At 48.0% G+C, this 14023-nt stretch overlaps 1 protein-coding gene across 5 annotated transcripts in view; it reads right to left on the bottom strand.

Annotated features, from left to right (window-relative positions):
• MDGA1 (MAM domain containing glycosylphosphatidylinositol anchor 1) overlaps positions 1-14023 on the bottom strand; it is a 152509-nt gene that overhangs the window by 74718 nt on the left and 63768 nt on the right. For 4 of the 5 annotated variants that reach the window (XM_030034531.1, XM_030034532.1, XM_030034535.1 and 1 more), the window contains exons 6-8: positions 11956-12225; positions 11231-11560; positions 7607-7900 (exon numbers count right to left, since the gene is read on the bottom strand). In XM_030034531.1, coding sequence (XP_029890391.1) covers positions 7607-7900; positions 11231-11560; positions 11956-12225 — 894 coding nt within the window. The remainder of the gene's footprint in view (positions 1-7606; positions 7901-11230; positions 11561-11955; positions 12226-14023) is intronic. The other variant, XM_030034533.1, reaches the window with a different exon arrangement.

Below are 14023 nucleotides of genomic sequence, written 5' to 3'. Positions count from 1 at the left end.
GCCTATCATTACAACTGCAGAGGTATTTAGAGGTGAGCAATGAGCTGCATGAAGGCTGAATAGCAGTGCAGGCAGGCTGCAATCTCATGTAGCAGACCCAGGTTCCCTTTTTAAGGAGGGCTCCCACATTTCTGATGCACATATCTGGGTATCATCCTCTCTTCTTTCATGGTCATTTACCCAGGGCACAGCGAGGAGGCCTCCCGGTACTTTGCATCTGATCTGTGGTGCCACAGACTGAACATGCCAGCTTTGCAAAATCTGCTGCCCAGCCTCCACTGCTCTGGTGAATTCTCCCTGCCAACCGGGCCTTTTGCTTTATGTCTCAAGTCTCCTATATCTCCTGGCCACCACAGCATGCAGACATGCTGTCAGACCAATTTCAAAGAGGTAAATCGGAAAAGCTCTCAGGGCGCAAGGGAGACTTCCCAAGAAAATCTCGGTGAGTGGCAGCACGTGGGAACCTTCCCCACAAGGCAGCAAGCAGAGAAGAGACCAGGGTCCTGCAGAGCAAGTCCTAACTGCTACACACTGAGGGGAAAAATTCAGGCCAGCCAAAATTCATACAACTGCTTTACCCTGTGAAAGACATTTTCCTCCAAAGCTGCGTATGCCAAACGCTACTAAAAAGCAGCACTGGGAGTCCTGAGGCGGTCACAAAGAAGAAGGTTTTAGCTAAGCATCCTTAGCCTGTCAAGACTACCTACCCCTCAGTGCCACAAGGTCGGCAGGAGGGTAGGGCTAACAAGTCCTAGACAAACAGGAGCCATCCTCTTTTCAGCTACATTTGGTATAACCCCATCTTAAGACCCAGCCCAGAACCACTGCAGGTGCTGTCACAGCTTCCATCTGCCAGGCCCCAGGACCAATAGATGGTAACTGTTAAAACAAATCTGAGGCCAGCTAAGCCTCTGTGGTTTGTTACTGTGCTCTGAACCGTGGCCATTTGGGTTTACAGCCATGACGGAATAAAACTGATTCCTCCTTCAGCCTGTCCTTAGACTGACAAGTCTAATTAGTTGTTAGCAGCCCAGGCACTGGTAAGCGGAGTGAGCAATCCTAACGTCGTATCAGTGAGGACAGGGCTACGTGCACAAACACAAGCTCTAAGCAGCTTAATCGCAGACACAAAACTGCAAGTGGAAAGTGTGTTGACAATCAGGAACAAAACTCTCTGCTCTTAACGGGGGGTACAGGGAGGTTCAGCATATTAATGGAAACACCAAAATAACAGGTATACTTTCAGTTTAGTGACACAAACCTCTGTACAAGAAGTTAGGGGATAAACAGGGAGGATTTCCATCAAAGTGGAACCTAACAACCAGGTCAGGCTTTGTTCAGACTGGTGGTTCGAGGTCATGCCCATGACTACAAATAATCTTCTTCTTTTCACTAATGAAGGTCTCCAGGTTTGCAAACACTGAACTTTTAGAAAGCACTGTTTTCCTGTGGCTTTGAATACAGACACACCTTCCCCAGAACATCAGTTCATTCTTAAACCTCTGATGGTCTAAAATGAACCAGAACATCCCAGAGGTCGGGTTGGTTGGAGAGCCCAAGGTTTCCCTCTCTTGGGAGCAAGACCTGTACCATGTAGAACAGCAATACTGAAGCATGAATGGAAGGGCAGGAAAGACCCAGCCACTGCAAGAGTAGAAAAATCACCTTGTGCCCCCAAGTTAGGTCCTGAACTGCATTCCTTAGCTTGGAGGAGGGTGTCAGGATGGACCTCACTGATGAAAATAATAAAAAAAATTAAAACTGTCACTATTAATAAATACACTCAGAAATTAAACCAGCCAAGTCTAAAATTCTTAGCAGATGGCTCCATACTCCTGCTCACATGGCCAAGCAGCAGGACAGATTAGCCAGCGCAGTCACAGATATGGGTCGGCTCTAGCCACAGACAGTCCCATTTCTCTTAGACTCCCTCCATATAGGCAGGGAGAGCTGCAGAGATCTCTCAGAAGCCAAAAGCCCAGTCCTAGCCACTCTACAGAAACATCTCCATGCCAAGAGGATGTCTCAAGAGTGCTTTTAGCAGAGCAGTTAATATCCAAGCTTATGTTTCAGAGGGGGCAGGGCACCAGCAAAGAGCACTGACATTGAGCTATGGCTTCAACAGTTGATCGAAACAGTTTAATGCATTTCCATTTCCAGTTGTATGGATCCAGCAATGCTTCTTACTTATTTACAGTATCGCCCCCTCCTCTCCTCCTTGCTCTTCTGTTTGCTACATAGATAACAGGGGAAATTGATGCTGACTAGTGCCCACCTGATATACAGCACTGCCAATGGGTTCAGCAGGATTTTAAAGAGGAGTGAGTCAACAGCGTGTGACCAGGAATAACATTTGCCAGTGTGTGAGCTTGAATAGGAAAACATATCTGTGCCCACCTGAACATTAGTTTAAGTGGCAAGGGCAACAGATGCCCCAGCAGGATGTATTCTGGCTGCCTTCCAGGTCAGGGCAGAGCCAGACCTGCTGGTCACCAGCCCTATGGCAATGCCTATGCCTAGAACTATGCAATGGCTCCTGAAGTCCTGTTAACAATGATAACTGCCTCTCCAAAGAGAATGTCAGTCTGCTTTCCTGATTACACCTAATATTTACTATGCTTTGAAGATAAAGCACAATAATACAGCTGCTGCTTAATGTGGCAAAATTCTACCTAAGGGCAATAAGTGTAATCTTTTGGAGATCAATCCCAGATGATTGTGGACTATTATTTTGGATCCAGAAGGGGACAAATTTGCAGGCCATGTTATTCCTGGGAAGGAGTCAGTCAGGTTAATTCCTTTTCCAGTCTTTCTTCCTGGCCAGATCTCACCTGCTGTGTGACCCAAAGATGAGAAACATGATCATCTTTCAGACTTGACTATCCAAAACAAGGTCAACCCTATGTAAATATCTCCTCTTCCTTCTTCCCTTCTTTCTCTGGGCACTTAGAGACACCAATACTTCTGCCAAAGACAAAAATGGCACCAGCAAAAATCTGCTTATCCAATCATCAGAATTTGGTGAACTAATTAACGTCTCTCAACAGAGGAGATGGGTGCTCTGCTACCAGGCTTTGGTGGTTATCCAAAGACAGAGGACCCATTCAGGTGATCGAGCAAGGGCCTGAGAGCAAGTAGTGAGTGCTGTGAGGGAGAATAAACCTATCTGTGGGAAAATACTGGAGCAGATGTATCAAGGATCAGGTGTGATGAGGAGTGCAGGGTTGAGCTGGACTTTGAGCTGTCCAGTAGTTTATGACGTGCTGTTCAGGACCGACAAAGCATCAGAGCTGACACAGTATCATTCAAGCAGGATAATGTACTAGGATTGCAATTGACACCACACTGTTATATGAGTCTCTAACAGAGCAAATGTAATATTCACTGTGATAAGACAGTCATCTCAAAGGCCAGTTCTAGCAACAGCTAGAGTTTAGAGTCACTACTAATCTTTGTAATTCCTGGAAATGTTATTTTGACCAGGATTTTAGGATACATGGCTAATATATTTTTTGCAATTTCTTATTATGTACTTGCTAAATTTGAATCTAGGTAGCATCCTTTTCACTGATCCACACATACACACTTTCTTTCCTCCTTTCATACATATTGGCTCAAATGATGCTTTGTATTCCAAAACCCAGAGTGCTGCACATTCTCAAGCCCAGTGTGTGTTTTACAGCCTTATGCTATCTCACCTACACAGGGTGACCCAGCCCTGATTTTAAACCCGCCTCTGCAGAGGATTCATTTTTCTGCTGGGATTTTCTTGAGCAAGTACCTGGTCCTGAAAAAAGCCTTGACAACAGCATCAGCAATAGCTATGATTATTATTAACAACAGCACTCTGCCCTTCCATTACTATCTTTATTTCAAGAATTCAAAGTGCTATGTTTATTATGACCCACAAATCCTAGAATAGATGGGTCAGTTTTATTCCTGTTCTGACGATACAGGAAAAGATGACAAGACACTGCCACTCCAAGTGGTAGCCAGATTCCCAGGAGTTCTGACAAGCTCAATCTCTTGCTGTAACCAGTATACAACATTTCTTCATCCTATCCACAGAGCTATAAGGCTGCAAGGACTTTCATGGACTTATTAATCTTCCAAAGCTCTACAGTTCAGACCAAGTCCAGGGAACAGACCATCCAGCCTGTCAGAGAGCTGATGATAGATAATTATACCTCATAAGTTAAAAGGAGAGCAACTTTTTCTGCTTGCAAAATATGAAAAATAATAAAAAGCCCAAACGCTTTTTTTTTTTTTTTTTTTGACAGCTGACTTGTTCTTTTTGTCTTCTTATTCTCTTTTCACTATTGCAATGCAGTTGGCAAAGCCTATTTCTGGGCTAGTTTGTTACAATACAGCACTATATGTGTGAGGGTGAGGGGAGAAAAAGAAAAGAAAAGAGAAACACAGAAACAGGTTCTGACATCTAATCAAATCTGCTGTATTGATTTTGCAACTTTAGCTTTGGAGCAAATCAGAGAAACAACCACACTATCATCCAGAATTCATTCTTCCCTTGAGTGAGCCAGTTCAAAAGGAGCTCACACCGACACATAAACAGGCACGCCTGCATGCACACACATACGCGCGTGTGCACCCGTGTGGACACACACCCCACGTAAGCAGCTCTCCGGTGGGATGTGTGGGCTGGGGGAGGCGGGGAAAGTGCTCATCATGGAGGCTGCAGGAGCCACACAATCCCCATATCTGACAAGATGAGAATTCCAGAGCAAGCCACTGGACTAATGAGCTACCCACACTGGAGAACAGCATTTCAATTAACCACAGCGGTCCCTGCCGCAGCACCCACCTCCTTCCAGCTGCATGAACAAGGAGGAAAGTGATAAACAGGGACTGTGTTGTGTACTGGGGTTTTTTTGCATAGGGCGAAAGGGGGGAGCCTATAAAGGGGAGGAGGGCAATTCTTGCCCTGCTTTCTTGGGTCACAGTTTGTTTTTCATGCTGATGGAAGGAGCAAATTGACAGCCCTGAAACAAAAGCTGACTGCTCAGGCACAGAAGAGGCCGTCCTACCATAAGGTCCTTCCACAGCGCAGGTATACAAACACTCAGTATGCACCCAGCTCCAACTAAGGGTACACAGAACTGATTGAGAAGGGAAGAGGACTGTTTGGGTGGGCTGCCACATGGACCATAACACCATTACCTGTCCAAGATCACAATAAAGAATTGTTTGGCCTTGGGAAGAGCTATAGGAAGAGTACGTTGTGTTACTCTTTACACAGAAGTTCTTCACATCTTTAGCTTCTTAGCGGTCACATCAAAGGCTCTGCCCCCAAACAGCTTCTAGCTTGCACCTACCATCTTTCTTGTGTGGGGAGTCATGTCCTCCCCCTCCAGACCACCTAGTAACCCTGAATTCATGCCAGGCTCAGCACTGCTGCTCCCTCTGCAGGGGCAATGAGGGTCAGCGAGGACCACAGAGCTTTCAAACACTAACACCAAACTGGGGACACCAGCATGTCTGATGGTTCTTTGCTTCACAGTGAGATTTTGCTGCATCTCTCATCAGTTCTTGGGGTGACCAAGAGTCACCCTCCCTGCCATGTCCTGCCATACCCCATACACCTGACCCAGCCTGCCTTTCAAAACAGCTTAAACCAAGACGCACATTTCCACCCTGCTTAAGGGAAGCTTCTCCACACATACTTACCTGCACAGAAATCTGCACGCATTTCCCTGTCCCCATCCTGTAATTTAATTCCTGCCGTGCTCCTGAATGGACAGAGATAATTTTAAAAGGGCATCTTCGAATACTGAAAGAGCCTACAGGATTTTGACCACTCCATTACTGCTGTGCTCCTAGCAGCTCACATCTGTAAGCAGTGTGTCTGGTTGGCTTCAGCCAGGATATCCGCTCCAGTCACACTTCTGTTCTTCCCAGGGAGCAAGCCTGGGAGGAGCGTGGTAGCACGTCTAATGAGTGCTGCTGTGCTGCGCATGGAGGCTCGTCAGTCACAGCCCAGAGGCAGTGTGCCTGGGTGCAAATTAACCTGCTCCCTACCCATCCCACACCTGCCAGATCCGCGCTGCTCAGAGGACTCTGCGAGAGTTCAGCAATTGCACCATCCCGATGGGACGAAGTCTGTGTGGAGGTCTACTCCTACAGTCACAGCTCCTTCCAGACCAAGGCATTGTACCCAGCTGCCTTCCCCCTGTCTAATTCAAAGTCTTGAAGGAGAGAGCACAGACCCCCACACGTCAAAACACACCTCAACAGGATGGGAGCTGAGCAGGCACTCACTCTGGCGGGAGAAACCACTGCAGGGAAAGGACGGAGATAGTCACCCAAAGTGGACACCAGCAGCATCCCTCCCTCTACATCCACCTTTGTGCACAGATAGCGCCTTCAAGCAGGGCTGGGAGCACCACCCATCACTGAAATCACTCAATACATCACATGCTAAGAATCAGTTTTCTGTTACAGCTTCATTGCATGGAAACCATTTGGAAGTATGCAGTCCCTATTAGGGTCTGCCTAGTGCTGCTTTTCAGGCAAAATGGTTCAGGCATGTCCAGAAGTGACAGCTGGGGTAACTAAGTTGAAGAAAGGGTTGTGGGGTGGAAAAGGTCTAATTAACATTAACTTGCTACCTTTTGAGTGCTTGACTTTACAAACTTACTAACTGTCCTGGTTTCAGCTGTGATAGAGTTAATTGTCTTCCTACTAGCTGGTATAGTGCTATGTTTTTGAGCTAGGTATGAGAAGAATGTTGCTAACACTGATGTTTTCAGTTGTTGCTAAGTAATGTATAGTCTAAAATCAAGGATTTTCCAGCTTCTCATGCCCAGCCAGTAAGAAAGCTGGAGGGACACAAGAAGTTGTGAGGGGACACAGCCAGGGCAGCTGACCCAAACTGGCCAACGGGGTATTCCATACCATGGGATGTCACATCTAGTATATAAACTTGGGGCAGTGGGGGTGGGGGGATCGCCGCTCGGGAACTAACTGGGCGTCGATCGGCGAGTGGTGAGCAATTACACTGTGCATCATTTGTATATTCCAATCCTTTTATTATTACTGTTGTCATTTTATCAGTGTTATCATTATCATTATTAGTTTCTTTTCTGTCCTATTCAACCATTCTTATCTCAACCTATGAGTTTTACTTCTTTTCCTGATTTTCTCCCCCATCCCACTGGATGGGGGTGGAGCAAGTGAGCGGCTGTGTGGTGCTTAGTTGCTGGTTGGGGTTAAACCACGACACTAACATACCCTGAAGGTATTTTACACATATGTAATGCACAGAAACACACACCTGGTAAAGCTGCTGTTCTGCACTCATCCACTGATAGGGAAATGGAAAGCATTGTATACAAACACACAACACGTCTCCCTTCCACTTGCAACATGCTGGCCATACAGTATCCTGCCCTTAGCCTTGTGTAGCCAGACCAATTAAATATAAACTGTTCAAAGGTCCCCAGACAAAAGAGATGTTTCTGCTCAGCCCAGCAAGAAAGGTCAACTCTGCCTGAAAGCAGCACTGAGCGTGTCAACCCTGCTTAGCCCACAGGCTTTTGTGTACGCAGGCATTCAGACAGGCGCTCCAGTACTGTATGGTTATACTCACACTGCACGTTGAGCTGCACCAGGGCTTCCCGGGGTCTGATGTTAAAGCCATTGTATCTGGCTGTCTGACACTTATAGGTCCCACTCATTTCTCGGGTCACGCTCTCCAGGCGCAGCTTCCCATCATATGTCTCCATCGTCATTGTCCCGGAAGGCATGGGGGTTTCCTTATCTACCCGGGACCAGATGATGGGTGGTTTGGGCTTCCCTCGAACCTCGCACTGCAGCTCAGCCCTGGAGCCCTCCCGGACGGTGATGGTGGACTGACCCTTAGGGACACTGATGGTTGGTGGCACTAAAAGGGAGACAAGAAGGGAATTGTTTTACACTGAGTTTCCAGTGAGCAAGGAACATTCTTGAGATGCTTGTGTTTGAGTCACACCAACAGCCCTGAACTCCAAAGGTTTTCACTTGACACATGGCAACCCCCTACAGGAACATGCTGCCTATGTAAGTCATCCTACAGGGTCTGGAGCTGCAGGGTACCAAGGAAGATTCCAGATTCTCCAACAATGCATCCCAACACCAATGGCAAGTACCAGCTGTATTGGGACATTCCCTCAGCTCCCATCCCTCTAGTTGCAAAATGCTGTCCAGCAGCAGGGCTAGCACCAAGGAACCCAAAGGCAAAAGCCTCTTTGATCCATTTCTCAATTTCTGGTCAGTGAATTTCCCAAGTGGAACTGAAGACTTTTGGCCAAGAAATAAAAGTTGTATCTGCCAAGGTGTATAGTCCCCTTATCCAGGTCAGACCAAAACTGAGACTTAGAGGATTAGTGCTTGTAGATAGCATCTCCAGCCTTATCAGACATCCAGGATCCCTGTTTGCTCCTAAACCACAGCAAGGAGCCAGCTCTGTTAAGTGTCTTTGCTTACTTTACATTGAGAGTCACAGCACACTGGTTATCTCTGGCTAACCTGAGTGAGAGATGGGTCCCAGCAAAGATCACTTCTGGCATCCCTTCTAGGCTGGGAAGAGCTCACCCAGCAGAACTGCGTCTGAGCTGGTGCTAGAGCTGGAGGCATAGTAACACTCAAGAAATACACAGCTATCAACTGTGACGCCCCCCCCCCCCCCCCCAACCTTTGCTGATAAACAAAGTTCAAAAGAAACCCAATGACTACAGCTAAAGGGTGCAGAGGTGTCCATGGGAAGAGGTTTGTTGTTCACATCTCCAACTCTACCAGGAACCCAGGAAGGGGATGTTTGTGCTAAAACCCATGTAATATTGACATTTTATTTGTATTAGGCTTCAGATTTAACAGTACAACTGAGGTAAATATGGCCACAGTCATTTTCTGAAAGCTCCTTTTTCAGCCCTTCCTGCTGACAGCGGCGACACTTGGATTGACACTTCCATAACTGCAAAGGCCACGTACTGCGTTTCCATTTAAATCAAAGTTTAGAACTACAGAGGCTGTAACAAGCTGGTCTAACCAATGTTAGCTCAATTCAACTCCAGCAAAGGAGAGTGTGTTACAGTAATTGTACACGTTACAGCTCATAGCTGCTTTATGAGCAAATTTAGGATGGCTCCAGCCCAATCTCCCGTCTGCAGTGACCTCCCTATGCAACAGGGAGGCCACATTTTCAATTTTCAGGTCTCCTCTGGGCTGGGGAATCTCATCACACCCTGTCCCACACAGCATGAAGGGACGACCGCACTCTCAGTGCCCGACTGCCAGCAGCCGCTCACCTGGCGAGAGGCAATTTTCTCCATAGGGAAAAGCTGTAAATTGCATTTGAAGATTTTTTTTTTTTAATTAAAGCTATCTCCTCGGAGCCGCTCAGTGGAGGCAGCCACCTTGGCAAGCTCAGGCTTTGCTCAGTGGGGAAACGTGGAGCCACCGCTACTGCCTTCCTGCTCTGATCTTGCGGTCTGGGAAAAACCTGCTGGGTTTTTATGTGGGAACCAGATGTCAGAGGTGGCTCATTGCTGTTTGTGGGAATGCCGCACGCTGGACAGCCTTGGCTGCTGCACAGAGGGTTGCCCTGGCAGGGATGGCCTTTTTCACTCCCTGGGTCACAAAATGGTCCTGCTGGCCCAGGCTGCCAAAGAGAGGCTTCAAAACACCCCAGGCTGCCTTCCTGCCCTTCCCCACCAGCAGGCACCCACACGAGCACGTGGGGCTCACCCTCCACCAGACAGGCCAGAGCACGGGACAACCCGCCATCACAGATACCTCCTTTAAGGCAGCAACCGGCTGGTGCTTGGACAAACACCTCCACCAACAGACACTGCCCAGCCTTTTGGTGGGATCATCCAGTGTCTCCCAGCCCTTTGCAGCCCCCTACCCTTGCAGTCTTAAACACAACTGCACTCTGCCATCTAGTGATCTTGGGCAAAAAAGATTGCTCCTGGTGGCAGCAGCCATACAAGGTCAGGAGAGCCAGCTTTGCACCAGGATTGTGGGGTTCCCCCTGTTTTGCTCCCTGCTGGTACAACAGGGTTGGTGTCTGCTGACACGGACAGGGCCCTACCTTCCAGGGCTGCCAACAGAAGGGAAGCATCACCCTTTGGTCTTTAGTGGGTCCATGGCATGGTGAGGGCTCGATCTCCAGGCTGTTCATGAGCACTGGGTGCCGTCCTGTTGGGAGCAGACTGGCCCCAGCATTTCTACTGGGAGACAGGGGCTTCCCAAAGCATCAAGAGCAGTCACAGCACCTTCTGCTTGGGGGCTGAAGCAAGCAATGTCCAGAATCAAGACTGGGACCAGCCTGGCCAATGGATCCAGCACAACCAGGGATTGAGAAGAAACTTTCTGTGAAGGTTCAGGACAAAATCTGTGGGCAGCTGGCTCCCCTCAGGAGTCCTTACCAGATTACTAGACCAATGCTGCGTTGTGCTGTACACTCAAGGTCCTGGAAAGGCAGCAAGATGACATGGATGTAATGGAGAGCAGAGCTGGACCTACGATTTCCCCAGAAACAAAAAGGCAGTCCTGAGACCCTGTATTTCAGTCCCCAAGGTGACTGACAAACACACTTATGGATTAGTCCTGTCCTCACCAAGCCATGGGGTGAAGCTTTGACCCTGATTTTAAAGGGGGGAGGGATTTATAACACTTGGACTCCTACAGAGAGTGCCTAAGACAGATTGCAATTGCAATCCAGTAAACATTAAAGCTCTTCACAGAATTTGCTATGACCGATGATACCAATCTCCTGGCCACAGCTCTGAAAAAAGGGACATTCCTCATAAGCAATGCCAAAGAGAGGAAAGAGCAGCTTGTTTTCTCTTTTACTCCCTTCTAAGCAAAGGGATGTTTGAAATTTGGTGAAATACCACCGTCTTTTTCTTCTTTCACAATTTGGAGGCTTCTTTGAACAATCACACTCTAAACCTGTCTCTGAAGCTTTCACTGTACTGCACTTTGGACTTTTCATAGGGAGAAAACATAAAGGAAGATCTGCTTGGTGCATAACACATCTGGCAGAGGAGCTGTAACTATCACCCATCTCCAGTCTCAGGCAAATGCTTGCCTGAGGATGTGAGACTTTTCCCCACTGGGATTCAAGACACGCATGGGAGGTCCTTTAAAAAAGCCAGAGGCATGGGGGTGGTGGGCAGCTAGTGATGCCAACCACTCCTCTGAGGTTCCTAGCTGCCACAGAGAGGCTCACCTGTCTCTGAGGAGATGTTAACCTCCACACTGAGGTCAGGAATGGGTGCTCCCTGGAAAGTAGCCACACACAGGTAGGTGCCGTAGTCACTGAATCTCAGGTCAATAATCTCCAAGCTGCAGGTCACAGGTGGGAGCTCGGGGTCATTCCGGGTGATGAGCAACCGGTCTGAGAACCTGGCTGGTTTCCCATTCTTGTACCAGGAATAGACAACCTTCTCCTGAGGGACAGCATCTACATGGCATGACAGCTTCAAGTCCTGCCCTAACTGGATGGTCTCACTCTCTTTGATCACATCAGGGGTGATTTGGAATGTGGCATTCTTCATGGCTGGGATGAAAAGTGCAAAACTGGTTAGGGACAGCAAAGTGTCTTGCATGGGATAGGATAACAGCTCTGCTCCTCAAGAAGGCAACATCTCCATGCAAAGTCTGTCCAAATACCTCCCCTGATTATGTTCCCACAAAATAACCCCAGGCCTTCACATGTAGCAGTCTGGGATCATTCTCCAGTCCAGGATAGTGCTACAGCCCGGGATGAGGTTGCAAGCAGTGCTAGCACAGCTGTTGGTCTGGGAGCAGAGGAGCATGCACAGGCACTTCTCCAGAACACTAATCACTGCTAAGTATCATATTCACCCTCTGCTGTACAAGAACAGCCATGAGAAATGCAAATGTAGCCCCTCCACCCTGAAAAGCCATGCTCTGAGAAGAAGAGCAACTTACACCGCACCAGCAGGTTCACCGTCTTCTTTGCTGGGTTCCCCACATTGTTGATGGCCGTGCAATTGTAGTAGCCTGAGTCCTCCACGTGAATCCTCCAGATGGTGAGGTTGCCTCCTTGCACAAGGCTATTAGGAGGCATTGGGCCAGGAGAGTGAGACCAAACCACCTCTGGCTGTGGGTCGCCGCCCGTCAGAGAGCATTGCATAGTGATGTTGTCACCAGGGTTGACTACCAGCGTCTCATTGACAGACAGCTTCAGAGCAGGTGGGGCTGAAAGAGTACAAAGAGGGACACTTCTGAGCTTGAAAAAGACCCATCCACTTGCCTGTGCACAGCTTCATACTTTCTATGATTTGTTCTTGAAGATGGCTGGTTTGAGTAGGGAGAGCTGGAGGGATCCATAAATTCATTACAAATACAAGGTATTTGTGAACCTAAAGCATGATCATTACCATGTCTTTAAGTTAGATCTCTCTGCTCTGTTATGGTTAGGAAACACTGCAGACAGGACCTCACACCACCCCCGAATGGAGGTGATACCTAAAACACTCCATTGCTAGTGTTTAGGATTGGAGCACAAGATAGGTATGATATTTTTGTGTTCAGTGCAGGTTCTCTAGGGCTTAGGACTCAGGTCAGAAGAAAAGCCCGGTGAATCCCTTTTATACGGGTAGGAGTGGCAACCAGACAAAATTTGGCAGTAGAAAACCTGAGGCTAGAGGGTTCTTGACTCCTGATGCAAACAATTTCAAGGCAGAGGGGCAATGGAAAGCCACTGTGGCTCTGCATTACTTACCTACACTTCATCCAGCCCACTCCTCTGCAGACACCACAGTGCCTTCTGTTCTCCCTGTATTTAACTCGGCTGACTCTAGGCAGGACCTGCAGAAGCAGCACTGGAGAAAAGGCTCAACTCCTGCTACAGCACCTGTATCTCCCTTGCTGCAACACTATTGTATGAATCACAGTTAGTCTGCTTAGGCCTTGGATAGAAACAGCACAATAGACTGAGCCCTGAGAAAGGGATGGGGGGGGGGGGGGGAAGGCAGGAGAACAAGAGATTCATTGTCACAAGGCACAGGAAGTTGCAGCCCTGGACTGAGCTTAGCATCTCAGGACCCGATCCAGAGCATGCTGGGAAGCTCACTGGGATGTCAGTGTTTGCTGGACGGTTCTCACAATCCCAAGGGAAGGTCAGGCAGGTGCATGCCCAGTTACAGTCTGCTGCTTCTGCCTGACCACCAGAGCTCCACCCTGATGGAGAGGTGAAGGAGAAAGGACGGGCTCAGAGGAGCCTGCTTGAACCCAACAGCTGTTTGTGTTCAAGGACAGTTGGGATTAAGCCACTCCTCCCATACAGAGTTGCCATCCCAAGAAGGAGTTTGGGGAAAGGTCTACCATGAAAAAAGGACCTCGGCTATCCCACAATGTGCCTCTCCATCTCACACCCAACTAGATATCTTTGAGAGGCAAAGCCTTTGCCAGGCAGCTGGCCCTCGCAGCTTGGAGCCTGACATGGAGGACCAGGACCTGTCTGCACCATAACAGACCATGAACAGCAGCTCCGCACCCAGTCTTAACCTCCTTCACCTCCACAGGTGTCAAATACACTTTTCTGTAGACCTGGGGGCTATAGACCAGGTCACAGGGATTGTCTTTCATGCACAACTGAACTGAGATTGATTCAAAATGTCTAGACAACCTCTGCTTTGAATATCCTAGTACCTGGTTTTAGTTTATATTATTTCTGCACCCTTCTCACTATATCCCTCTCCAGGAACTGATCCAAAAAACTTCCCTTTGTATTCCCTATTTCATCCCATGAAAAGCCTTTTAAAAGCCCTTGTCAGCACCATCACTGGCTCCATCCAGACAGAGCTGAGAAAGTAGCAGTCCCCAGCACAAAGGCGAGGAGTATGTTTTAAGTAACAGCCATAATAATGCAAAATAAGACATTGTTCCATATTCATGAAGCCTGATTTAACAGCATCATTATTTCTACCTCTTCCCTCCCTGGACCCTGCGTTAATGAGCTGTGCTGGATTTGTGTTGGATCTCTGAATTACAG

Source organism: Aquila chrysaetos, chromosome 13, assembly GCF_900496995.4.
Source record: "Aquila chrysaetos chrysaetos chromosome 13, bAquChr1.4, whole genome shotgun sequence".
Classification (NCBI taxonomy): domain Eukaryota; kingdom Metazoa; phylum Chordata; class Aves; order Accipitriformes; family Accipitridae; genus Aquila; species Aquila chrysaetos.
Note: the sequence above shows the minus strand (reverse complement) of the source record. Positions and strands in the feature narration are given on the sequence as shown.